The sequence below is a fragment of the Schistocerca nitens genome, chromosome 3 (genome assembly GCF_023898315.1).
Source record: "Schistocerca nitens isolate TAMUIC-IGC-003100 chromosome 3, iqSchNite1.1, whole genome shotgun sequence".
NCBI classification, from domain to species: domain Eukaryota; kingdom Metazoa; phylum Arthropoda; class Insecta; order Orthoptera; family Acrididae; genus Schistocerca; species Schistocerca nitens.
In genome coordinates this window covers 850,897,749-850,923,623 of record NC_064616.1, presented here as the reverse complement: position 1 = coordinate 850,923,623, position 25,875 = coordinate 850,897,749, and the positions used below count along the sequence as shown (strand labels likewise).

At 42.7% G+C, this 25,875-nt stretch overlaps 1 protein-coding gene across 1 annotated transcript in view; it reads left to right on the top strand.

The window, feature by feature from the left end:
* The window catches only part of LOC126248877 (venom acid phosphatase Acph-1-like), a 258,717-nt gene that overhangs the window by 168,606 nt on the left and 64,236 nt on the right, over positions 1–25,875 (top strand). The window contains exons 3-4 of the mRNA XM_049950325.1: positions 9,024–9,263; positions 11,701–11,892. Of these exons, the coding sequence (XP_049806282.1) occupies positions 9,024–9,263; positions 11,701–11,892 (432 nt within the window). The remainder of the gene's footprint in view (positions 1–9,023; positions 9,264–11,700; positions 11,893–25,875) is intronic.

The window sequence follows — 25,875 nt, the reverse complement described above, 5'->3', positions numbered from 1 at the left end:
CCTCATAATGGCTGAGTGGACCTCACTTGCCAACAGCACTCGGCAGACATGGACGGTCATCCCTCCAAGTGCTAGACAAACCTGACAGTGTTTAACTTCAGTGATCTGACAGAAACTGGAGTTATCACTGTGGCAAGGTCATTGCCAGTGTATAATTCACCTAGTGGATAATGCTGGAAGCTCAATGAGGCTGTTTGCAGCTTATGCTGCTGTATACATAGAGGTTGGAATTCTAAAAAATTGTAGTGAACTGCAAGAAGAGATGCAGGGGCTTGAAGGTTGTTGCAGGGATTGGCAGTTGATCCTAAACATACACAAATTTAACGTACTTCACATAAATAGGCGGAAATACCCAGTACTGTATGATACATGACTGCTGACCAATCACTGGGAGAAGTCACATCCATTAGAGAACTGAAAGTATATGTATGGACTGACTTAACATGCAACTATCACAAAAAATAATCACTACAAAGGCAGATGAAAGACTAAAATTCATTGGAAAAACTCTCAAGAACTGTAGTCTGCCCACAAAGGAACTTGAAAATTGCTCATCAGTTTGGGATCTGTACTAGATAGAAATGAATGCAAAAATGGAGAAGACCCAATAAAGAGCAGCACATTTCATCACAGGTTTATTTAAAAAGTGCAAAAGTGTCACAGATGTACTCATTCAACTAAAATGACAGACACTAGGTGTTGTGGATCACAATGTGGTTTACCATTAAATTCTATAAAGTGTACTTCTCTAGAAGGAGCACTCTAGACATTGCTTCCTCCTACATATATCTCAAGACAAAGATTATGGAGGTAAAATCTGAGAGATATGAGCACACATGGAGGCTTAGCAACAACCACTGTACTTCCTGCACACCATTTGAATCTTTGGTGTGACGTCATAAGCACGTGACTATGTGTGAGATCGCTCTCTAAGTTTTTATATAGTTTTAGGTTTCAGATACATATTTTAATGGTTTTTGTTATAATATTTACTATATAAGTGACTTATTAGTGGTTCCTTCATTCACCTCTGCCTTTCTTGTGTTGTGATCTGATATTTGTGAGTGTTTCGTATCGAGCAACTTAACCTCTTACCTGTGTTTACATTCCGCACTGACCAGTTGCAGCTGTAGCGGCACATCGAAAGCTAAGTACTAATTAATTGTTTGTGTATAGTGGTTTATTTAGGAACTTTAGTAGTCCTCCACCAGTGTTCTTGGTGTTTTCTGGTGAAATAATTTCAGAAGAACTTTTTGGGAACTGTTTTCAGTTTTGTTACTGTGTCATTAGACATTTGATTTTCTTTCTGTGTTAGTCTTTTGTTATATTCTCATATGTTGTTGATTAATACTGTTAATAATAGTAGTTACTTCCCTCGTAGAGTAAGTTTGTGATTATTGCAGTCAGTTTTTTAACATCTTCTTATTGCAGTAGCGGAACTTAGATAAAGTAGTTTTCTTGTTTCAATAACTGTAAAATTTTACCAAGAGTGAGAAGTGTGGGTTTTGCTGTAGGTTCATGAGTAGTGTATTAAGGTGTGAGACTTGTTCAAAGTATTTTCACTGGGGGGAATGCAGTGGGGAAGCCAGTGGGCATTCTGGTTACATCCTCTCCTGGAACTGCAGGTTATGTAGCAAGAGTAAGTTGATAGAGGAGCGGGAGTATAAGATCTGTGCCCTTCAGGTACAGTTGAAAAACGCACAGGAGGAGCTAGATAGGATGAGGAGGGAGAAGGGGGTTGGGGAATGGGAGCTGGCTGTTGGCAAGAGATCTGCCAGGAGAAGGAGATTTTCAGATAGTTTTACTATTGGTGTTTGCAATAGATATGACCGTCAGAGTCTAGTGGAGAAGAATTTCTAGTAGCTGTAGATGTAGCAAGTATGCAGCAGACCTCAGCAGTTACAGTGGCTAGGACAGTTCAAAGTCGAAGAGAAAGAAGAAGGTTCTGCTGTTAGGTAGTTCTCATGCAGAGGTGTAGGCCAGCAGTTGCAGGAAGTGTTGGGGAGTGAGTACCAGGTCACCAGCATTGTGAAGCCTAATGCAGGATTGGCTCAGGTGACTGTTAACATAGGGAAGTTATGTAGGGATTTTACTAAAGAGGATCAGGTAGTGATTGTGGGTGAGGCTGGTGGTAGTATTGATAAAGATGGGGAGTATGACATAGATGGTGACTTGGAAAAGATAGCCACTCAGACTGGAAACACGAATGTGCATTTTGTGGAACTGTTTCAGTGTCACGATCGGCCTCATCTTAATACAGCCATCAGGCATAATAACATGAGACTTGGGGGTGCTCTGATGACAGAAGGCATGGGTCACATTTCAGTGGTGTTGGTGGAGTCCATCAGCAGGACGGGTTTCGCTAGACATGGCCTGCACCTCAAAAGGTATGGGAAGGGGAGGTTGGCAAAGCTTATAGGTGACAGCATAGGTGGGGGTGGTGGGATCACTCATGGGAAAATTCCTGTAGTGGTGGGTGTGCCTTTTTTAGATTGAAGTCAGCTGATAGGTATTCCTGCTTAAGGGAAATCTCTCTAACAAAGGAACCACTTTCAACAAAGCATAGGTATCTGTGTAATGAGGGAATTAATATATTTCATCAAAATATACAAGGTATTAGAGATAAAGTTAGAGAATTGCTTATAGGTGTTGACTCTGAAATTATTGGTATATCTGAACACTTCTTAAATAAGGAGATAATTCAGAGGCTTCCTTTACCAGGATACAGGTTGGCTGGCAGCTTTTCTAGGCTCCCTTTGCAGTGTGGGGGAGTAGCCATGTACATGAAAAACGGCATCCCATTTGAGTCAATTGATGTTTCAAAGTACTGCAGTGAAAAGGTGTTTAAATGTTGTGCAGGTGTGGTTAAATTTAGTGGAGCTAAACTTCTAACTGTTGTTATTTATAGATCCCCAGACTCCGATTTCACAACATTTTTGCTAAAGCTAGAGGAGGTTCTTGTTTCACTTTATAGGAAATACAAAAAGTTAGTTATATGTGGTGACTTCAATATTAATTGTATAAGTGATTGTGCAAGGAAAAGGATGCTGGTAGACCTCCTTAATTCATATAATCTTATGCAAACCATATTCTTTCCAATGAGAGTGCAAGGGTACAGTAGAACAACCATAGACAACATTTTTATTCATTCCTCATTACTAGAAGGGCATTCTGTTAGCAAAAAGGTGAATGGCCTTTCAGATCATGATGCACAAATTTTAACTCTAAAAGATTTTTGTGCTACAACACATGTTAAATATAGTTATCAACTGTTTAGGAAAGCTGATCCAGTTGCTGTAGAGACCTTCGTAAACCTTATCAAGGAACAAGAGTGGCAAGATGTTTATAGTGCTGATACAGTAGACAATAAATATAATGCTTTCCTCAAGACTTTTCTCGTGCTCTTTGAAAGTTGCTTTCCGTTAGAATGTTCAAAACAGGGTACTAGCACAAACAGGCAGCCTAGGTGGCTGACTAGAGGGATAAGAATATCTTGTAGAACAAAGTGGCAATTATATCAAAACGTTAGAAACAGTCAAAATCTAAATGCAGCAGCCCATTACAAACAGTATTGTAAGGTGCTTAAAAATGTTATTAGGAAGGCAAAAAGTATGTGGTATGCAGATAGAATAGCTAAGCCTCAGGATAAAATTAAAACCATATGGTCAGTCGTAAAGGAAGTGGCTGGTCTGCAGAGACAGGTTGAGGATATAGAATCAGTGCGTAGTGGGAATGTCCGTGTTACTGATAAGTCGCATATATGTACAGTATTTAATAATCACTTTCTGAATATAGCAGGTGAACTAAATAGAAACCTAGTCCCAACAGGGAATCATATAGCACTCTTGTGTTCCGAGACTGTTACCTGAAATTCTCCTCTATGATACTGATAAGAGGGAGATTGGGTTAATAATTAAATCACTAAAGACCAAGAACCCTCATGGATATAATAGGGTATCTAGCAGAATACTGAAGTATTATTCTATGTATGTTAGCCCAGTACTTAGCCATATCTGTAACTTTTCCTGTAGGAGTAGTCGGTTTCCTGTCCGATTAAAGTACTCGGTAGTGAAGCAACTTTATAAAAAGGGAGACAGGGATAATGTTGACAATTTTAGACCTATTTCTATGCCATCGGTGTTTGCAAAAGTTATTGAGAAGGTTGTATATACAAGCTTACTGGAGCATTTAAATTCACATAATTTGCTGTCAAATGTACAGTTTGGTTTTAGAAATGGTTTAACAACTGAAAATGCTATATTCTCTTTTCTCTGTGAGGTTTTGGACAGATTAAATAAAATGTTGTGAACGCAAGGTGTTTTCTTTGATTTAACGAAGGGTTTTGACTGTGTTGACCACAAAATATTACTGCAGAAGTTGGACGATTATGGAATAAGGGGAGTAGCTTACAATTGGTTCACCTCTTACTTTAAGAAGAGAAAGCAGAAGGTAATTCTCCGCAATATTGAGAGTGGTAGTGATGTTCAGTCCCAATGTGGCACTGTAAAGTGGGGCGTTCCCCAAGGGTCGGTGCTGGGGCCACTGCTGTTTTTTATTTATATAAATGATATGCCTTTTAGTATTACAGGTGACTCAAAAATATTTCTGTTTGCTGATGACACCAGCTTGGTAGTGAAGGATCTTGTGTGTAATATTGAAACAGTATCAAATAATGTAGTACATGAAATAAGTTCATGACTTGTGGAAAATAATTTGATGCTAAATAACAGAAAGACTCAGTTCTTACAGTTTCTAACTCACACTTCAACAAGAACCGATATTTTGATCAAACAGAATGGGCATATTATAAGTGAGACAGAACAGTTCAAGTTCCTGGGTGTTCAGATAGAGAGTAAGCTGTTGTGGAAAGCCCATGTTCAGGATCTTGTTCAGAAACTAAATGCTGCTTTATTTACCATTAGAACAGTATCTGAAATAAGTGACAGTTCAACACGAAAAGTAGCCTACTTCACATATTTTCATGTGCTTATGTCGTATGGTATTATTTTTTGGGGTAATTCTTCTGATTCAAAAATTGTATTTTTGGCTCAAAAACGGGCTGTTCGAGCTACATGTGGTGTAAGTTCGAGAACCTTTTGTCGACCCCTATTCAATAGTCTGGGAATTCTGACATTGCCCTCACAGTATATATTTTCTTTAATGACGTTTGTTGTTAGCAATATTAGCTTATTCCCAAGAGTTAGCAGCTTTCACTCAGTTAATACTAGGCAGAAATCAAATCTGCATATAGAAAGCACTTCCTTGACTCTTGTGCAGAAAGGATTGCAGTATTCTGCTGCATGTATTTTCAATAAGGTACCACAAGAACTCAAAAATCTTAGCAGTAGCCCAAACCCTTTTAAGTCCAAACTGAAGAGTTTCCTCATGGCTCACTCCTTCTATTGTGTCGAGGAGCTCCTGGAAGAGCTGAAAAATTAAGCATATTCCAGTGTTACATTGTTGATTTTCTTTATTTAAACTTACTACTTGTCGCATAAATATGTTTCTTGTATTTCATTTTATCTGTTTCTACTATTGTGTTATAATTTCATGTATTGACTCATTCCAATACCATGGAGACTTCTCCTTAATTTGGTCCCACAGAACAATAAATAAATAAATAAAAAATAAATAAAAAAAATTGTGACTTGAACAGGAAAGGGCGAAAGAGACAGTGATACACAATGTACCCTCCATCACACCTATGATGTGGTTTGCAGAGTATGGATGCAGAAGCAGCAGACCATATTATACATTGCTATTGAGCAGCAGTATTGGTTTGGAGCTTCTTGCAACCAGGGGGTTGCAAGAGATTTGATATAGCAATTATAGTACACTGGTGGAAAACTAATCTCAGCACCATGAAGGAATTGTGCGAAATAAAGAAAATTTGCTAGGCATGTTTCGAAAGATGATGTCTAGTAAAATTTTGCACCTTTTGCATAAGAGTGGCACTAGTAGTGTCACCATGAGGACACAAATCAGATTTGCTTTAAATAGAAGCTGTACTTGTTGTGAACATTAGTTACCTTTGAGATTGGGTGTGGGGAGTTGATGTCAGTCAAGAATGCCTTTAAGGTGACAAAGACACCATTAACAACACCTCACTGAATTTGAGCAAGGTCGTGTAGTAAGGCTATGATAAGCTGGATGTTCCCTCTGTGATACTGAAGAAAGACTTGGTAGGAATGTTGCCATTGTACATGATGGCTGGCCATGGTGGTCATGGGAATGTACAGCTGCAAGGAGAGAGGGCTCCACACGGCAATGTGGCATCACTGAGAAGGAAGATCATCATGTTCAGCATATGGCTGTGGTGCATCATATTGTATCTGCAGTAGTAATTTGAGCAGCAGTTGGCATCACAGTAACACAACGACCTGTTACAAATTAGTTATTTCAAGGACACCTCTGAGCCAGATGCCCTGTAGCGTGCATTCCACAAACCCCAAAGCACAGCGATTTGTGACTTCAGTGGTGTCAAGCAAAAACTCATTGGAGGGCAGGGCAGAGGACTGTTGTGTTTTGTGATGAAAGCCAATTCCCTGCCTTGGTGCCAGTGATGGCTGGGTGTTGGTTAGGAGCAGCCCAGTTGAGGGCCTGCAACCAACCTGTCTGCTGCTAGACACACTGGACCTACACCTGGAGTTATGATCAGGAGGTGTCATTTCATATGACATCAGGAGCACTCTCATGGTTATCCCACTAACCATGACTGCAAATCTGTATGTCAGTCTAGCTGATTTGACCTGTTGTGCTGCCATTCATGAAAACATTCCGGGGGTGCGGGGGTGGGGGTGCAACGTGATGATAATGCTCGCCCACATACTGCTGTTGTAACCAAAGATGCTCTACAGAGTGTTGACATGTTGCCTTGGCCTGCTTGATCACCAGATCTGTCTCCAATTGAGCACATATGGGACATCATGGGACTACAATGCCAGCATCATCCACAAGCAGCATTAACCTCCCCAATATTGACCAACAAAGTGCAACTGGTACAGAACTCCAGCCCACAAACTGACATCTGTCATCTGTACAACACAATGCATGCACGTTTGCATGCTTGCATTCAACCTTCTGGTAGTTATGACAGTTATTAATGTAACAGAATTTCACATTTGCAATGGCTTAGCTCACGCTTACATTAACCTGTGATTTTGGAATATTAATCACAATATGTTACCTATACAAATGTTTTCCCAAAATTTCATTACTCTACATTAACTATTTTTTGGTGTTGAAATTTTTTTCCATCAGTGTATAAACCTTTTATTAATGAATATTTCACCAAACTACACTGAAGAGCCAAAGAATTGGTACACCTGCATAATATCGAGTAGTGTCCCCACAAGCACGCAGAAGTGCCGCAACACAATGTGGCATGGCCTCAACTAATGTATGAAGTAGTGATGGAGGGAACTGACATCATGAATCCTGCAGGGCTGTCCATAAATCTGTAAGAGTACGAGGGGGTGGAGATGAGGTTGTCTCCATACCCATATATGTCCATCCGCTCAATACAATTTGAAACGAGTCTCGTCTGACCAAGCGACATGTTTCCAGTCATCAACAGTCCAATGTTGGTGTTGATGGGCCCAGGCGAGGCATAAAACTTTGTGTCATGCAGTCATCAAGGGTACATGGTACAAAAGCCCATATCAATGATGTTTCATTGAATGGTTTGCACGCTGACACTTGTTGATGGCCCAGCACTGAAATCTGCAGCAATTTGTGAATGGATTGCACTTCTGTCATGCTGAATGATTCTCTTCAGTCATCATTGATCCTGTTCTTACAGGATCTTTTTTTGGCCGCAGCAATGTCAGAGGTTTGACATTTTACCAGACTCCTAATATTCACGGTACTCTTGTGAGATGGTTGTATGTGAAAATCCCCACTTCATCGTTACCTTGGAAATGCTATGTCCCATTGCTCATATGCTGACCATAACACCATGTTGAAACTCACTTAAATCTTGATAACCTGTGATTGTAGCAGCAGTAACCAATCTAACAACTGCACCAAACACTTGTCGTCTTATATAGGCATTGCGAACCGCTGCACCATATTCTGCCTGTTTACATATCTCTGTATTTGAATATGCATGCCTATACCAGTTCCTTTGGCACTTCAGCGTACTTCCTATTAAAGATAAAAATCTTCCTGGATGCCTCGCCATTTCTGTTAGTATGTCTGTTAGGGTAACACAAAAATGGAAGAACTAAAATTTTGGCAGGAACTCTGCATTATCTCATGACACTTGATACCACAGCTCTAGACAGCCCTCATGGATTTCGAACTGCCCTGGATGGATGATCTAGTTGTGTACTGACAATTTTATATCACTGAATGTCTGTATTGTCAAAGAATGCAGCAGATCAACACAACACCAAATTTATCATCGTGGTGTAGATGGCTCTGGATACAACATGCAATATTGCAGTACTAAGAGAAAACAAATGAGAATTTAACTTAGAACACAAACTTCAGAAATGAGGAGTTTCTAAGAAACTGCTCATCCTCAGTCACTAAACCAAAGGAACTGGAGACTTGTTACGGCAGTGCATGACCTTCAGAACCTGTGAATGCTGGATGCTGTTGTTGCTGCCATCACAGTGTTTGTACTATTTTTCTCCCACCACTGCCATCTCCATTTTTAAAGAATACTAACTGTTAGTTTAAATATGTATATATAGATGGTAAGGTAGTATCAATACACTTTCAGCAGCAAAATGCATAAATGATTTGTGAGATGCTGTGGCCATTTCTAATGCACTCAGTAACTGATATTATTCTTGATCACTAAATTTATTAATTTTATATGCCTTGTGCATTTTGGCCTTATGCCATTCTCAAAGGCTCTACATCAGAAATACATGAAAGAGTATTAGTAAAAAAAGCACTGGTACAGTTACATAAAATGTACATCATACACACAATTTCATTACAGACAATATATTGTAATTAAATAATTTTAAAGTGAAATATAACTTTGTTCTTAATATAATCTTTGTTTATAGGCTGGAAAATTATCTCAGTATGAGCAGGGCAAGTGGCTCCATCAGAGGTATGGTGAATTCCTTGGAAATACTTATTCACCACAAATACTTGCTGCTCAGAGTACAGATGTTGATAGAACAATAATGTCTGCTCAGCTGGAATTGGCAGGGCTGCTACCTCCAAATGATGAACAGCGATGGAACCCTGAGCTTAACTGGCAGCCAATTCCAGTACACAGTCAGCCACTTGCTCTTGATGATGTGAGTTTTATTTATGAAACACATATTCTCTCTCTCTCTCTCTCTCTCTCTCTCTCTCTCTCTCTCTCTGTGTGTGTGTGTGTGTGTGTGTGTGTGTGTGTGTGTGTGTGTGTGTGTGTGTGTGTGAAATGATTGTCATATGCTGAACCTACTTAGCATAACATTCAGCAACCTTTATTTCACATTTTCCCTAACCAAAAATCATTTTTTGAAGAAAAAACCATTTTAAAAAGTGAAGACACATTTATTGAGAAGAAATATTGAATTTAGTTGTAGCATTACCTTCCCTGTAACTGCCACTGTAATTAACATTGTTTAACTTTTTCTGAAATATTTCACTGTTGTATCATTAATTAGCCTTATTGTTTTCTTTAGATGTTTATGAACTATGCAAACTGGCACACTAAGTATGATTAAGCGTGCAACATAATTTGACAATTCATTTACCACACAATAGAGTTACATAGTTCAGCTTCTTGTATGAATACAATAACTTATGGTAGTTCACTGGTGTGCAAAACGTAAGGAGAAAAGTAACTTATGCATGATGTGTCACTGCCAAGGAACATAGCTCGTTGAAACTTGGACTATACCCACATGCTGCAGTACATCTCTCCAATGTGCCCCACATGTGCTCAATGCAGTTTAAGTCAGGGGTATGGTCATGTCAGCCAGTTTGTTAAATATTCCCTGACTCCAAGAGCTCCTCCATTTGCACTTTTTGATGTAGTCATGCATTGTCATCCACAAAAAGGATGTCGAGGCTGAATACATCCCCTAACAAACCTGAAAAGACATGCATGGGGAAGGAGTACAGTGTCATAATAATGTTGACTGGAGAGTATCCTGTATTCAAAGATTTTGAGATTGGTGGGCCCATGCAACATTATGTCTCCATGCTGTAACACCTGAACTGCCAAAATGATCATTTTCAACAATGTTGGTCATATCTTCATATGGTGAGAGGTGGTATCACATAATGCAGCCAGGAATATTGTCCAATACATGTGTTTTAGTGGTCTAGAAGTTATGGTGTGGGGAGCCATAATGTTGCATGGGTGTATTGACCTCCAAATCTTTGAACATGGTACACTCATCAGTCATCATTATTGTGACACTGTACTCATTTCTTGTGTTCATGTTTTCAAGGATGCATTTGGATCTGACTTCATTTTTTTAAATTACAATGTGCAACAATATTGAACAGTGCAGGTAGAGCAGCTCTTGGAATGAGAAGCTATTTGGTTAATAGACTGGCCTACCTGTTCCCCCTACTTAAATACCACTAAGAACATGTGGGCTGAGTTGGGGAGATGTATTGCAGCATGTCCACATGCACCACTGACCATCCAGCAGTAGTCAACTGAGCTGCCCTACCACAAGGACTCCTTACCAACCTTGAGGCCAGCATGGAAGCACACTGCAGAGCATCAATTGTCACTCTTGGTGGTCACACACCCCATTAAGAACTATGTACTGCCATCTGCAATGTTCAGGGCTCTATCATGAATCACAGTGACATCAGTAAAATTATTGCCTTTGAATAAAAGTAACACTTCTGTTTGTCTCATTGTGCATTTTTTAAAATATATATGATGGTAGTATCTGTTCCCGAAAGAACACATACCGTGGATGACCATGCAGCTTTGCTAGAAATGAAATGATAATTAAATAGACACCCTAGCTGCAAACAGGTGTTGATATACTTCACTGGGGACATGTTGAAAATGTGTGCCCCGGGCCGGCCGAAGTGGCCGTGCGGTTAAAGGCGCTGCAGTCTGGAACCGCAAGACCGCTACGGTCGCAGGTTCGAATCCTGCCTCGGGCATGGATGTTTGTGATGTCCTTAGGTTAGTTAGGTTTAACTCGTTCTAAGTTCTAGGGGACTAATGACCTCAGAAGTTGAGTCCCATAGTGCTCAGAGCCATTTGAACCATTTTGTGTGCCCCGACCGGGACTTGAACCCGGGATCTCCTGCTTACATGGCAGATGCTCTATCCATCTGAGCCAGATGCTCAGATGGATAGAGCGTCTGCCATGTAAGCAGGAGATCCCGGGTTCAAGTCCCAGTCGGGGCACACATTTTCAACATGTCCCCAGTGAAGTATATCAATGCCTGTTTGCAGATAGGGTGTCTATTTAATTATCATTTCATTTTTTTTTAAGTTACATAATGTACTATACTGTAGCAGTTCGTTCTATATATGGTCTGAGGTTCATCAAACTATGTTACTTGGCAGTAACAATTCACATGAAAGTTACTTTCATTCTTTAGTTTTGCACATCAGTATACTATCTTTAGCTTTTAAGAGAGAGAACTGAAGACAGCAAAGGAGTGCCTCAATAATATTCTCTGTCAGATTCCCTTAATTAAAAGTACATTACAATTATCAGAATAACGTTAAGTAGCCTCATATTGTATATTTACTTTCCCTAGCTGTTACTAGTAAGAATCCCATGTCCCAAATATCACCAAGAACTGGAAGCTGTCATGAAGAGTGAAGAGGTCCAAGAAAGACTCTCTGCATTAAATGCACAGGAACTGTATGTGAACCTTACTCAGATAACTGGTCTCAGTATACAGAATCCTGATGATGTTCAGTCTCTATACAGCACACTAAAAGCAGAGGTAAGTGAAGAAATAATTTTAACATCATTGTCTTAATTATTTTTAAGACTACCTGTTAGTTTCTGTATTAGGTGACAATTCTCAGTGACTGTGATAATGATGATGTTTGAAGTTGTACAGCAACATGTTTTTAGTGCCCACTTGAAAATACTATGAGGCCAGTGTGATCAAAATCAATAAAATAACCCAAAACTGCCCACAAAGTATATGTAGAAACATGTGTCAAATGGGTTGCTTTCCTTAGTTACCATGTATTATGATAAGTATCTGAATAGCACACTGTTTTCCCTACTATCATATCTCACGAAAGGGGTCCTGGACTACTTTGCATGTTGGGTCCCAATGGAGCTACCAGTTCATCTCCCCAATGTGTCCCTCTCCTCCAAATAGCACTGCCTAGTATAGGAAGTATCATGTGTATCAGAAAGGATTAAAGATACAGACACCCAAGGTGACAACTGAAATACTTATGCTGCTACCAAGAAATTGTACAAAGCATTACAACCACTATCTTTTTCCATGTAATCCCACCAGACATATTGATGGATCAACTGACATAATTATGCATACATCCAGCAAGATCCCTATGCATGACATGGAGCTATAAATCCATAGTTTCCAGATCATGAGCATAAACAGCAGTGGCACATTTAAGGACTGCCAAGGATGGTCTCTGGTCACTTGTCTCAGCTCACGGATTTGCACTACATGCTCTCTGGTGGACTTATTGATAATGACTGTGTGACATGTGGCTGTTTTCTGAACATTGAGTTGGACTCCAGGCTGTCAACATTTGGCTCGCACAGAGACATGTCTATTTTCCTAAGGTGGTGTGATCCCTGTTTGATCACATGTGCCATTGCAAATCATCCTCTAAATTTGCATTTACTGCCAAATAGATGTTAAATAATACCAACAAACTCCAAGTTACTACTATATTCCTACAGACAATTAAAAAATCTGAATGTTCTAACCTGTAAAATTACTACTGTCACCAAAGAAGGATAAATGTGTCAATAAAACCCATAGGATACAGATAAACAGTCCAAAGACATCCAACCTCATTGGAAACTGAGTGAACCATCTAGTCTATTCAGCTCCCTCATCATTGCAATGTCTTCTCTTACACATAAAGAGGGAAGAAACAGATAAACTATATCAACAAATGGCTCCCATACTACAGCGAAAAATCAGTGGGTTCAGAATGCATGTGGAGGAAGTATGACACTTTGTGCAGACAAGACCCTTGTGTCTTTGTCTCCAAAGGACCCATTTCAAGGTCAGTAACATCATCTCATAGTTGGGGGGTTATAGCTTAGACAAAAATTATCATCTTAGTGGAGAGTGGACTAAAAAAAGGTGGTGTGGCTACATTCATCAGTGCTAATTTCACCCCTGTAAACACCAACTTGCAAGAAAATGCTACAGAAGTGCATATGTTGTACAAGTGACACCTATGTTCCCCGTGTATGTCCCCTAATGTAGGTTTAAGCCATGAAGCTCTCAATGACTTCATCACACAGCTCCCACATACATTCCTCCTACGTGAGGCCTTCAACGCATGTAACATGCTACTGGACTATACGGCCATTTGCTTTAGGGTTCAAATCTCAGTTTTTCTCAACATAAGGCAGGGCATGAACTTCAGCATTGGAATGGAGCTATTCACTATCACAAAACTCTGGATATGCTTTCCCATCATCACTAACAATGCTCAGTGGTAAATGGTCAACAATTTGCTGTGACCACACTTCCCAACCTGCTTACAGCTAGTAGATCATGTAGTGCCCAAAAGGATGCATCAAAATAATATTCAGCAAAGATTAGGGTATACTGTGCAGCCAACTAGGTGTACCCAGATGGAAGTGGATCCTATCATGACTGTGATCCATCAAACTGCAGATTAATCCATTCCAAATTCATCAGGCTATCTACAAAGACAATTTACACCCTATATCAGTAAGGAGAGCTTTCATGCAATCAGGAGTAGACAGGTGGGTCTACTGCAGAGAACCACAAGCCTTTTCATGATGTAGTGAGGGTGTATTGCTGTTGAATTATGATGGAGAGCAAAACGAGATCATGAGAGATTTTGGCATGTATGAGAGACCACCATGACTATTTTTGAGAAAGCTGACAGCTGATGGCATAATGAAAAACCATAAACTGCAACCCACTGAGAGAGAAATAACATGGGCAATAGCAGATATCTCTTCTATGTTTTTTAAATTTCCTCCTCATTTTTTCTCTGTTTAAGAGGTTTTGTAACTAAGTGTAAGTTCAGGCAGTCAGTAGCACTCTAGTTATCCATTTGTTTGTTCTGAAGAGCCAGGGACTGCTCACTTGAACCTAGTTAGTGTCAGTCAGGCTTCAGTTGCCATCTGGTACATGCCTAGAGAGCGTGTTTGTAACTATAAAGTGTTGTCAGGCAGACTGTAGTGGGGTATTCATTTTTTTAGAACAGCCAGCTACACAGCTCACAAGACATCAGCCTCCACTGATGACACATCGAGAGGTTAGCACGTTGCATATCTAGGTTTCTGTCTGCGCTTTTATAGTCAATTCTTAAGTTCGTAATACTGGGATGGGTAGGATGTGTGTATGCTTTGTGCAGGTGTAGTAGGAGTTGGCCACAGTTCATGAACAGCTAAATCTGCTTTTGGCTATGGTCAGTCATCTCCAGGCTGCTGCCTTGGGACATAGTGGTGGCAGAGAATCTGTTGTGTTGCATGAGACATTTCAGGTGTTGAGGCACCTCTCATTGTACCTGATATAGTGGATATGCCCTCACAGGAGGATGACTGGTAGGCGGTAATGCAGTTGTGTCACTTGAGGCAGATGGCCATTGTGGAGGCTGGTCATCTGCCCTCGCCCATTCACCTTGTGGGTGGAAAGATGGCCGCTCCTTCAGCAGGGTCTGAGCAAGCACACAGGGGGAGGGGTTATTAGTTATAGGGAGCTCCAGCGTTAGTAGGCACATTGTGGAGCCTCTTGGCGAGATAGAGTTCAGGGCTGGAAATAAAGCCAATGTGTACTCAGTATGTCTGTTGGGGGGAGGGGGGGGGGGCTGTACTCAGTATGTTTGTTGGGGGACCTCATCTGAGGTTTGGAGGAGATCTTGCCTGAGGCTATCAAGCATGCAGGGTGCAGTCATCTGCAAGTTGTGGCTCATGTCAGCACCAGCAACACCTGTTGCTTGGTTTATGAGGCCATCTTCAGTGCATACAGGCAGTTGGTGGAGGTGGTGAAGACTGCTGGCCTCATGCACAGGGTGCAAGCAGAGCTCACAATTTGCAGCATAGTTACCAGAGTTGACTGGTGTCCTTTGGTTTGGAGCCGAGTGGAGGGTCTCAACCAAAGGCTTCATTGACTCTGTGATGGTCTTGGCTGCAGACTTCTGGATCTGTATTATTGGGTGGGGAATTGTAGGACTCACCTTGCTAGGTCAGGGATGCATTACACTTGTGTAGTGCACATGGGAGTATTTTAGGCTAGGCGGTAGGTCTAGGTACTCTGATGAACACTAGCCAGATGACTTGCAGATAGAAAAATCTGACTGTGTTTAGAGTAAAGACACTTCAACTGTCAAAATTTTACCAGTAAACTGTTGAAGTTTTCATAACAAAGTTCCGGAATTTATTGCCCTCCAGGAAAGGTCTCATGCTCAAATTATTCTCGGGACCAAGAGCTGGCTGGCTGAAACCTGAAGTGGAAAGCTCTGAGTTATTTAGCAATTTATGGAACATATATCGAAAAGACAGATTAGACACTATAGGAGGGGATGTGTTTTTGCATTTTGCAAGAATATTGTCTCTATTGAGGTTCAATCTGAGTGTGACAGTGAAGTTATCTGGTTGCTTATAACTGGTCTAGGTGAAATCAGGTCAATTGTTGGATGTTTTTACAGGCCAACCAATTCCAATGTGATGGTATAAGAGTCATTTAAAGAAAGTCTATACTCAGTACCACAGAAATGATCATGCAATATTTGTTGGAGGCAACTTCAGTATACCAAGTATAGACTGGGACATTTATGGATTCCTTGCATGGGGTAAAGACAGACAGTCTTGCGAAGTTCTAGTTCAACAGCCCACATGCAACGGAAATATTTTAGATCTTGTAACTACAAACAGGTCTGACTTAATCGACAGTGTTAATACAGTGAGAAGGATTAGTGGCCATGATGTCATCACAGCAACTTTGGTCCTAAACTTAATGAATCAGTCAAGAAGGCTAGGAGAGTATTTTTGCTAGAGAGAGCAGATAAACACATCCAACTTACACAATGAAATGACACCACTTAGTTTCAGATCCAGGACAATGGATATAGGGGAATTATGGAAAAGTTTAAATGGACTGTAAATCATACTCTGGAGAAGTATGTGCCAAATAAGTGGATTAAGAATGGAAAAGACCCACCATGGTTTAACAATGAAATTTTAAAAATGCTGAGGAAGCAAGGGCTGTTGCACTCTCAGTTCAAGAGAGAAAGCACAAATGACGACATCCAAAAGTTAACAGAAATTCATGCGTCTGTAAAAAGACTGATGTATAAATCTTACAGCTATCACAATCATACCTTAGCAAAAGATCTTGCTGAGATGATGAGGAAATTGTGGTCCTATGTAAAATTGCTAAGTGGGTCTACGGCCTCTACTCATTCATTTGTTGACCAGTCTTGTGTGGCAGCAGAAAATAGCACAAGCAAAGCCAAAGTTTTAAATTTCACATTTAAGTAATCATTCATGCAGGAGAATCATACAAACATACCAATGTTTGACCACCACACAGACTCCCGTATGGGAAACATAGTAATAAGCATCGCTAGCATAGAGAAACAACCGAAAGAATTGAAAGAAAATAAGTTTTCAGGTCCTGATGGAATCTGAATTCAGCTTTACGAAGAGTACTCTACAGCATTGGCCCTGTCCTTAACTTACATTTATCATGAATCTCTCATGCAGTGCAAAATCCTAAGTGACTGGAAAAAAGCATAGGTGACTCCTTTATATAAAAAAGGATTAAAGAATGGATTTGGGGTCGCTGAGGGATGGAACAGATTTGGGAGTGTGCCTGGGTCGAGGTGGTGGGAAAGGGTGGTGGGGTAGGCAGATCACGATACCTCTTTGAACTATATTAGATGCCTGAAGATAAACTTCAGTAATATGTTACTGTTCATTGAATTCATATTGGTGTGCTCCCACCACTTATAGCATATGAAGAATTGAACCAAACATATACATTTCCAAGATGGTATATCAGCATGCTACACTATGTACCTAAACTGTACACTGTGGTATTACATGAATATTATTAATGGCATATTAATGTAGTCTTACTACTGAAGTATATGAAGATCTGAACCAAATAAAATGGGTTCTATACAACATTTTCCTGGTGACATACCTATACATTCCTTTTAAGACAATGAAATATGTTATTGTGAAGTTCAAACACGTAGCAACAATCACAGCTAAGCCAATACCAGGCATACCTTATGTAATAACAGTCAGGGGCAGCCGAGCATTGCAGAAGGTTGTTGTAAAAAATCACATAAAATCGGTGGTAGAAATCACTTGAGAGTTCCAAAGAATTATCAGCTGTCCAGTTTGCATATCGACCGTGTGTAGGGAGTAAAAAAGAATGGTGCACAATGGTCAAGCAGCTCTTCCTAAGCCACACATTTCAGTAGTCAGTGCTATGCAACACTTGAGGTGGTGTAAAGAACAATGCCACTAGACAGTGGATGACAGTAAATGAGCATTTTGGAGTAATGAATTGTGCTATATGCTGTGGCATTCCAATTGAAGGGTTTGGGTTTGATGAATGCCTTTAGAATGTTAACTGCCATAATGTATAGTGCAACAGTGAAGTATGGAGGAGATGGTGTTATGGTATGGGCATGTTTTCCATGGTTAGGGTGTGGTCCCCTCATTGCACTTCATAAAATACTAAATGCAGAAGAGTATGACCATATTTTACAGTATTGTGAGCTGTATACAGTAGTCAGAGATGATAATTGCTTGTATCAGTATGACAATGCACCCTGTAATAAAGCAGCAACTGTGAGGGAATGATCTGTGGACAGTAACATCTCTGAAACTGACTGGCCTGCCTAGAATTCAGACCTGAACCCAACAAAATAACTTTGGGATGAGCTAGAATTTTGAGTTTGCTGCAGATTTCAGGGCCCAACATAACTACCTTCTCTGGTTCTGATACTTGAATAAAATGGTCTCCCATTCCTCCAAAGCAATTCACACACCTCACTGCAAGTGTTTCCAACAGTCAAACCGTCATAAAGGCGAAGGGCGGACACACCCTATATTAACATCCAGGAACAGGTGTCCAGGTTCTCTTGATCAGATAGTGTGTAGGATATTCTGCTGTCATCAGTGTACAACCTGGCTGATTAGATTAGATTAGATGTACTTTTCATTCAAATATATCCATCATGAAGATATCCTCCAGGATGTAGAACATGTTGCAAAACACAAATACACAATCCTCCAGTATGTAGAACATGTTGCAAAACACAAATACACAATTAATATTTACATATAAAAACAAATATGCAAGTCCCAAGTGAAATGTTCCTTATAGATGTGGAATAAGTAAAAAAAATTCAAAGGCAACAAGTAACTTGTCATAAGAACTGTAATTGTGCAATACACTGAGGTACATATGATAATTCTCAGGCTGTAGTAGCCATGCATCAACAAATAGAAGTATCATTTTACAGCACTTATTTACAGTGATCACACTACTGCAGTGAATTTGTGCAGAAGTCAAATTGTACTAACACTTGCATTATTTGACATCATTAGTAACATATATGCATCAGTTGGTTCCACTAAGAAATTCATGAATGGAGGAGGAGGCTCCTCTTAAACTGAACTTTATTAATGGCTAAGCTTTTTATAGTTGCTGGCAAGTTATTGAAAATCTGTGTTCCTGAAAAATGGACAGCTTTCTTGACTAGAGTAAGTGACTGTAACTCTTTGTGAAGATTATTGTTATTTCTAGCACTAATTCCATTATTGTTATTTCTATAACTGATTCCATGAACTAAGCTGTTTGAAAAAGAGATTAGTTTTCATGACAAATTTCAGTAAGGAATAAATATATTGGGAAGCTGTAGTTAGCATCCCTAATTCCCTAAACAGGTCTCTGCAGGATGTTCTTGAGTTCACATCACAAATAATTCGTATTACACATTTTTGGACCCAAAAAGCTTTAGACTTGGCCTGACAAGTGACCACCGATTACAGTAGCATATGCAAAGTGCCCACAAGTAACAAAACCATTTGGTATCAGTGTCACAAGAGACCTAGTGGCAATTGCTGTGAACCAACTGTTTGTCCTTACTATGAATGAGCTAAACTATTAACTATGATTAATAGGTTACAACATACCACTTCCAACCAAGTAATAGGTTGTAGAAATCTATTACCATAATATTTAATAGATTACAAGTAGGCCATGAAGTATGCTGAAACCAGTGAAATTGTGGGTTTTATGTGATATTGAACCATAATAACACACTTTTAGAATGGAAACAACATTTATTTCATCACTTAATAGAGCAAATACAGAAAGATGGCTGTCAAACATAGCGCTAGAACACAAAGAAAAAACCAAAGAGCATAGTCAAAGAACTGTTGCTTCACATCAGAGACACCACAGCCCCCCCCTCACCCCCCCCCCCCCCCCGGCAGTGCAGAGCACACCGGGGTGGAGCTAGCACAAGTGTACAAAATAACCTTCATGCCAATGCAGCGGGCGGAGGCAGCATCTGGCACATGGAGTCTGCAGCTCAGGCGCGTCATCATTAGGGTCCTGCATGTCAGACAGCTGTGTAGGTGGTGGTGAGACGAAGGGGACCGCGGCAGCAGTGGCAGTGGGTGAGGCGTCAGCAGAGGCAGGTCGGCAGGGAGCAGCGAGAAGTGACTCTGGGAGGGACCACACAGGCTTTAAACATTGTACCGAAACTGTACTTGGGCAGCCGTTGAGCAGAATCACGAATGTATTGACACCGTGGCATAATATGCAGTGCAGGCCAGAGTACAGAAGTTGCAGAGCAGCAGGAACAGAGTCATCTCGTAACATTATGAAATCGCATGATTTCAAGTCCTTATGAACAAACACCTGTGGCGTGGTGTGAGTGCGAGGTAGAGGCAGGTGAAGAAGGGCCACATGAGCACCCACTCGTTCAATGAGGGAAAGCACGTCGGTAGCGTCTATCAGAGAACTGTCTGCGACGAATTTGGCAGGAAAGACGAGCAGTTCACCATACAGGACCTCCGCCAATGAAGCATTGAGGTCCTCCTTGTGAGTGGAGCGGATTCCCAGCAATACCCACAGCAGATCCTCAGACCAAAGCGCACCATAGCACATGAGTGCAGCTTTTAGCATTCTGTGCCATCGCTTCACTAGTCCAATGGCCTGCAGATGATATGCAGTCATGTGAAATTTCACCACCCCGCACAACTCACAATGGCGAGCGAAAAGTGACAACTTGAAATGGTGGCCCTGCTCGGTGGTAAGTGACAGGGGGCAACCAAATCTAGCCACTCACGCCGAAATGAACATGTGAGCGATTGTCTCAACCGTAATGTGCACCAGGGGTACCGCCTCAACCCAACAGGTTACACAGTTGATCATGGAAAGGTTGTATTTGTATCCCTCGGATGGGGGAAGAGGATCGACCACATCAATGTGCATGTGGCGCAGGTGGCCCCTGGGGATGTCAAACTGTCCTAAAGGTGGTTGCACATGTTTGCTCACCTTGCTCCATTGACAAGCAATGCACAAGCGGCAATTGCGCTGTACGCCCGGCCAGATGAAATGTTTGGTTATGAGTCATGTCATTGCCCTCATTCTGGGGTGGGCAAGATTATGTAACGCATCGAAAATCCCACGTCGAAGGGAGGAAGGCACCAAGGGGCGGGACAAACCAATAGAAACGTCACAGATGATAGGAGTTGACATCTTGTGCAGGGCAATAAGTTTGATAACAAGCGAAGATCCATTGTTCGAGAGCAGACATTGTGTGTCTGCATCTTCAGCCTGAAGCCGCACCAGTTCCTCTAACTTCAATGGGGTGGAGATCATTGAAATGCGGGAAAGATAGTCAGAAACTACGTTTTCCGCACCCTGAATGTAATAAGCATCCGAAGAATGTTGGCAAATAAAGTCCATGTGCCTGAAGTGGCGCAGTGGGAGATCTTTCGCCGGGTTGTGGATCGGAGGTTTATGGTCCGAATAGATGGCGAAAGCGCGACCTTCTACGTCGCTCCTGAAATGTTTGACTGCTTCATAAACCGCGAGGAGCTCGTGATTGAAGGCCGACCATTTACATTGACTCCTTGTTAGCTTTTTTGAGAAGAAACGGAGCGGCTGCATTGAGTCTGCAGTGTGCTGTTGGAGGACAGCACCTACTGCAGACTTGCTAGCGTTGGTAGTGATAGAAATCTGCACCGCAGGGTGGCCGTGCACGAGAGTGATAGCTTGCATGATGGTCGATTTCAAATTGTCGAAAGCGTCCAGCATGGGCCTAGTCCAGTCGAGTTTACAACTTTCCATTGTATTTTTACTGGTGAGGGTGTCGGTTAGAGCTGACTGGACAGAGGAAGCCCAAAGTATATGTCGCCGATTAAAGTTCACCATCCCTAGGAAACAGCGCAGTTGTGCGTAATCCTCGGGCAGAGAAAGAACGCGATTCATGAATCAGTAGGGTGGAGGCCGTCGGCCGAGACTGTATGGCCAAGGAAAATAACAAACATGGAACAGAGCTGCGATTTGGCTGTGGAACAGAGCTGCAATTTGGCGTGATTTATAACCACGCCACTGGCCGCAAGAGCCGCACGAACTGCGTCAAGGTGAAATTGGTGTTACTCCGTAGACGAGGAAAAGATAAGTATGTCATCCAATCGGCAAAAGCGAACGGAAGTCGTAGCAAAATCGAATCAATGAAACGTTGCATCTGCACAGCGTTTTTTAAACCATAGGGCATGAAGCAGTATTCAAAAAGGCCAAAAGACGTAATGATTGCCATTTTCTGAATCTCTGGTGGGTGCACTGGAGTTTGGTGATATGCCTTCGAACAGTCCAAGACAGAAAAGAACTTCGAGCCATGCAGTAACTGTGTGAAATCTTCGAATGAGGAACCGGATAGTTGTCAATAATAGTCCTAGCATTAAGGGACCTGTAGTTGCTGCACATGCATAGCGAACTGTCTTTCATAGGCACCAGGTGGATAGGAGAGGACCAGTTGCTGCCTGTTCGTCAGAGCACACCCGAAGCCAGTAAACCCTGAAGCAAACAGCTGGTAGTCTATTTTCATGCAGAAGTGACATTAAACTGGTAAGGTGAAAAATGTGTGGGAATATAGAGGAAGGGCACATAGAAGTAACCAACAAGAAAAAGTGAACTATCTCTTTTGCTCACAGCAATTTCGGAGCATTAAGATGTCGCGCTTTGTGACGTACGGGAGGGCTGTCCGTGGTGTGGATATGGTGGCAGGTGCCATTGCTGATTGCCAAGACCCACGAAGGAAAGCATGTGTGGTGGGACGAGAGGGGGAGGGGGGGGGGGGCACAAACGGCGGCGGCTGACTGACCTTGATGTGCCGGGATTGCGTGTACGAAGCATTGGCAGTGGGCGATGGCTGAGCATGTGGGGCAGTAGCCACGGAAACGAGCGATCCTGCGAAGTGGGAACATGAGCGTCCGAGCCAGGCCAGAGTGACGTGGGCAGGGCCTCGGCGGCTGACAGGGACTGTGGGCATGGCACGACGGCCATGCGATGCGAAGGATCCCGTGAAGCGGGGGCAGGAGCATCCTGCAGGACCAACTGCGTCCGCACAGAACTGGCAGCAGGAAATGTGCAGCTCGACACAGGAGCGAAGCAGAGCGAAGACACAGTAGGAAAGAGAGGCTTGTAATGTTGTAGAAAGTCAAACCTGATCACAGGTTCGTCCACATCGGAGATGTGGAAAGTCCAAGGAAATGTCGCGCCCAGGCACAGATGAAGTGACATCTTGATGGATGGTGGTGGTGGTTAGTGTTTAACGTCCCGTCGACAACGAGGTCCTTAGAGACGGAGTGCAAGCTCGGGTTAGGGAAGGATTGGGAAGGAAATCGGCCGTGCCCTTTCAAAGGAACCATCCCGGCATTTGCCTGAAACGATTTAGGGAAATCACGGAAAACCTAAATCAGGATGGCCGGAGACGGGATTGAACTGTCGTCCTCCCGAATGCGAGTCCAGTGTGCTAACCACTGCGCCACCTCGCTCGGTCATCTTGAGGGAGCTGAGGACCGTGATATGAGAGTGATTCGCAGCGATAAGTGTGAGATTAGCAGGAGGAAGCGTGTTGCCCACATGCTTGGCCAAGGTAACGCTGACATCGGCGCTGGTGTCGACGACAAAGCACGTGCCTGAAGACAAGTCCGTAATGTAAAGGTGTCACGCTGTTGGTGCAAGCAGTGTGGCATTGGAAGGTAGGCGCCATTGATGATCGAGGTGAACGTGCCCACCGAAATCGTTTGGGCACGCACAAGGCTCGCAGAAGTTGTGAGCGGCGTCCCCATAGGTTGCATGGTACCAGCAAAACAGGTAAGCTCGGAGGCATGGCGTTGCGTGGCGGGCGGGGGATGCATCTGGCTGCTTGTGTGAGGTTGGCTGCTGTCAGGAGGGCGCAGGTAGTACCTTCTGTAGGCTGCCAGGAGGCAGCTCGTGGCAGGTCGCTGAGCTGCTAAGGTGCATGCGCTGGCCTCTACCGGTGGCGTGTGGAACCAGCAAAGTAGATGACGAATGATTGCCTAGGCCTGATCGGCCATGTGTAGGCAGACCTTGAGAGGGTCGGTTATGTGCAATAGCAGGTGAAGCTGTAGGTCTGACAGAAGTTTGACCATCCACAGAGTCCACAGTGCGGTGTCGGGTAGTGCTTGGTCATCAGTCAATGTACGAGGGCAGTTCAATAAGTAATGCAACACATTTTTTTTCTGAAACAGGGGTTGTTTTATTCAGCATTGAAATACACCAGGTTATTCCCCAATCTTTTAGCTACACAACACTATTTTTCAATGTAATCTCCATTCAATGCTACGGCCTTACGCCACCTTGAAATGAGGGCCTATATGCCTGCACGGTACCATTCCACTGGTCGATGTCGGAGCCAACGTCGTACTGCATCAATAACTTCTTCATCATCTGCGTAGTGCCTCCCACGGATTGCGTCCTTCATTGGGCCAAACATATGGAAATCCGACGGTGCGAGATCAGGACTGTAGGGTGCATGAGGAAGAACAGTCCACTGAAGTTTTGTGAGCTCCTCTCGGGTGCGAAGACTTGTGTGAGGTCTTGCGTTGTCATGAAGAAGGAGAAGTTCGTTCAGATTTTTGTGCCTATGAACACGCTGAAGTCGTTTCTTCAATTTCTGAAGAGTCACACAATACACTTCAGAGTTGATCGTTTGACCATGGGGAAGGACATCGAACAGAATAACCCCTTCAGTGTCCCAGAAGACTGTAACCATGACTTTACCGGCTGAGGGTATGGCTTTAAACTTTTTCTTGGTAGGGGAGTGGGTGTGGCGCCACTCCATTGATTGCCGTTTTGTTTCAGGTTCGAAGTGATGAACCCATGTTTCATCGCCTGTAACAATCTTTGACAAGAAATTGTCACCCTCAGCCACATGACGAGCAAGCAATTCCGCACAGATGGTTCTCCTTTGCTCTTTATGGTGTTCGGTTAGACAATGAGGGACCCAGCGGGAACAAACCTTTGAATATTCCAACTGGTGAACAATTGTGACAGCACTACCAACAGAGATGTCAAGTTGAGCACTGAGTTATTTGATGGTGATCCGTCGATCATCTCGAATGAGTGTGTTCGCACGCTCCGCCATTGCAGGAGTCACAGCTGTGCACGGCCGGCCCACACGCGGGAGATCAGACAGTCTTGCTTGACCTTGCGGCGATGATGACACACGCTTTGCCCAACGACTCACCGTGCTTTTGTCCACTGCCAGATCACCGTAGACATTCTGCATGCGCCTATGAATATCTGAGATGCCCTGGTTTTCCGCCAAAAGAAACTCGATCACTGCCCGTTGTTTGCAACGCACATCCGTTACAGACGCCATTTTAACAGCTCCGTACAGCGCTGCCACCTGTCGGAAGTCAATGAAACTATACGAGACGAAGCGGGAATGTTTGAAAATATTCCACAAGAAATTTTCGGTTTTTTCAACCAAAATTGGCCGAGAAAAAAAATGTGTTGCATTACTTATTGAACTGCCCTCGTATAAAGGCGCTGCCAGAGGTGTGAAGGTGTGCGGTCGTTGAGGTGCTTGTCACGGATGATGTGGTGGATGGCCTCAGCCGGAGTTGAAGATAGGCATTTGATAAGGAAAGTTTTCACCGTCACATACTTGGTCGAAGCGGGCAGCGAGAGTAGCAGGTCACTGATTTGATCAGGGTGGTCATGGAGGTGGCTCACCAGGCAGACGAAACGTTCGTCGTTGTCCGAGATCCCATGGTTATCCAGTAGATGGTCCACCAGGGCGAATCAAGTCTTTGGGTTGTCGTTTTGCAATGCAAGGAAATCTGCCGGGTAACACATATTGATGTAGCACAGGCAAGCAAAGATCCATGTTGGTGGTTGAGGGAGCTCCTGACGCCAGGAGTGCAGTAGCGGTGGGCGATGCGTCACCCGAGGTCTGCGTGAGGGGGGCAGCTGCAAGCAGCACATGAAGAGGAGTGGGCCAGCACAATCAATGGTACAATGTGTCCCAACTGCAGGCCTGGAGACAGGTGCGGCATGGGTGTAATGGCCGGTGCTGCTGCAACAGTGAGCAGAAGGCAGTCACGGTACAGCCAAGGGGGGGCTGATCCCGAAACCGGCACGGAAGAAACAGCTGGTGCTGCTATGAGAGCAGGCAGAAAGCAATCTTGATGTGATCATGATCATGGAGCGATG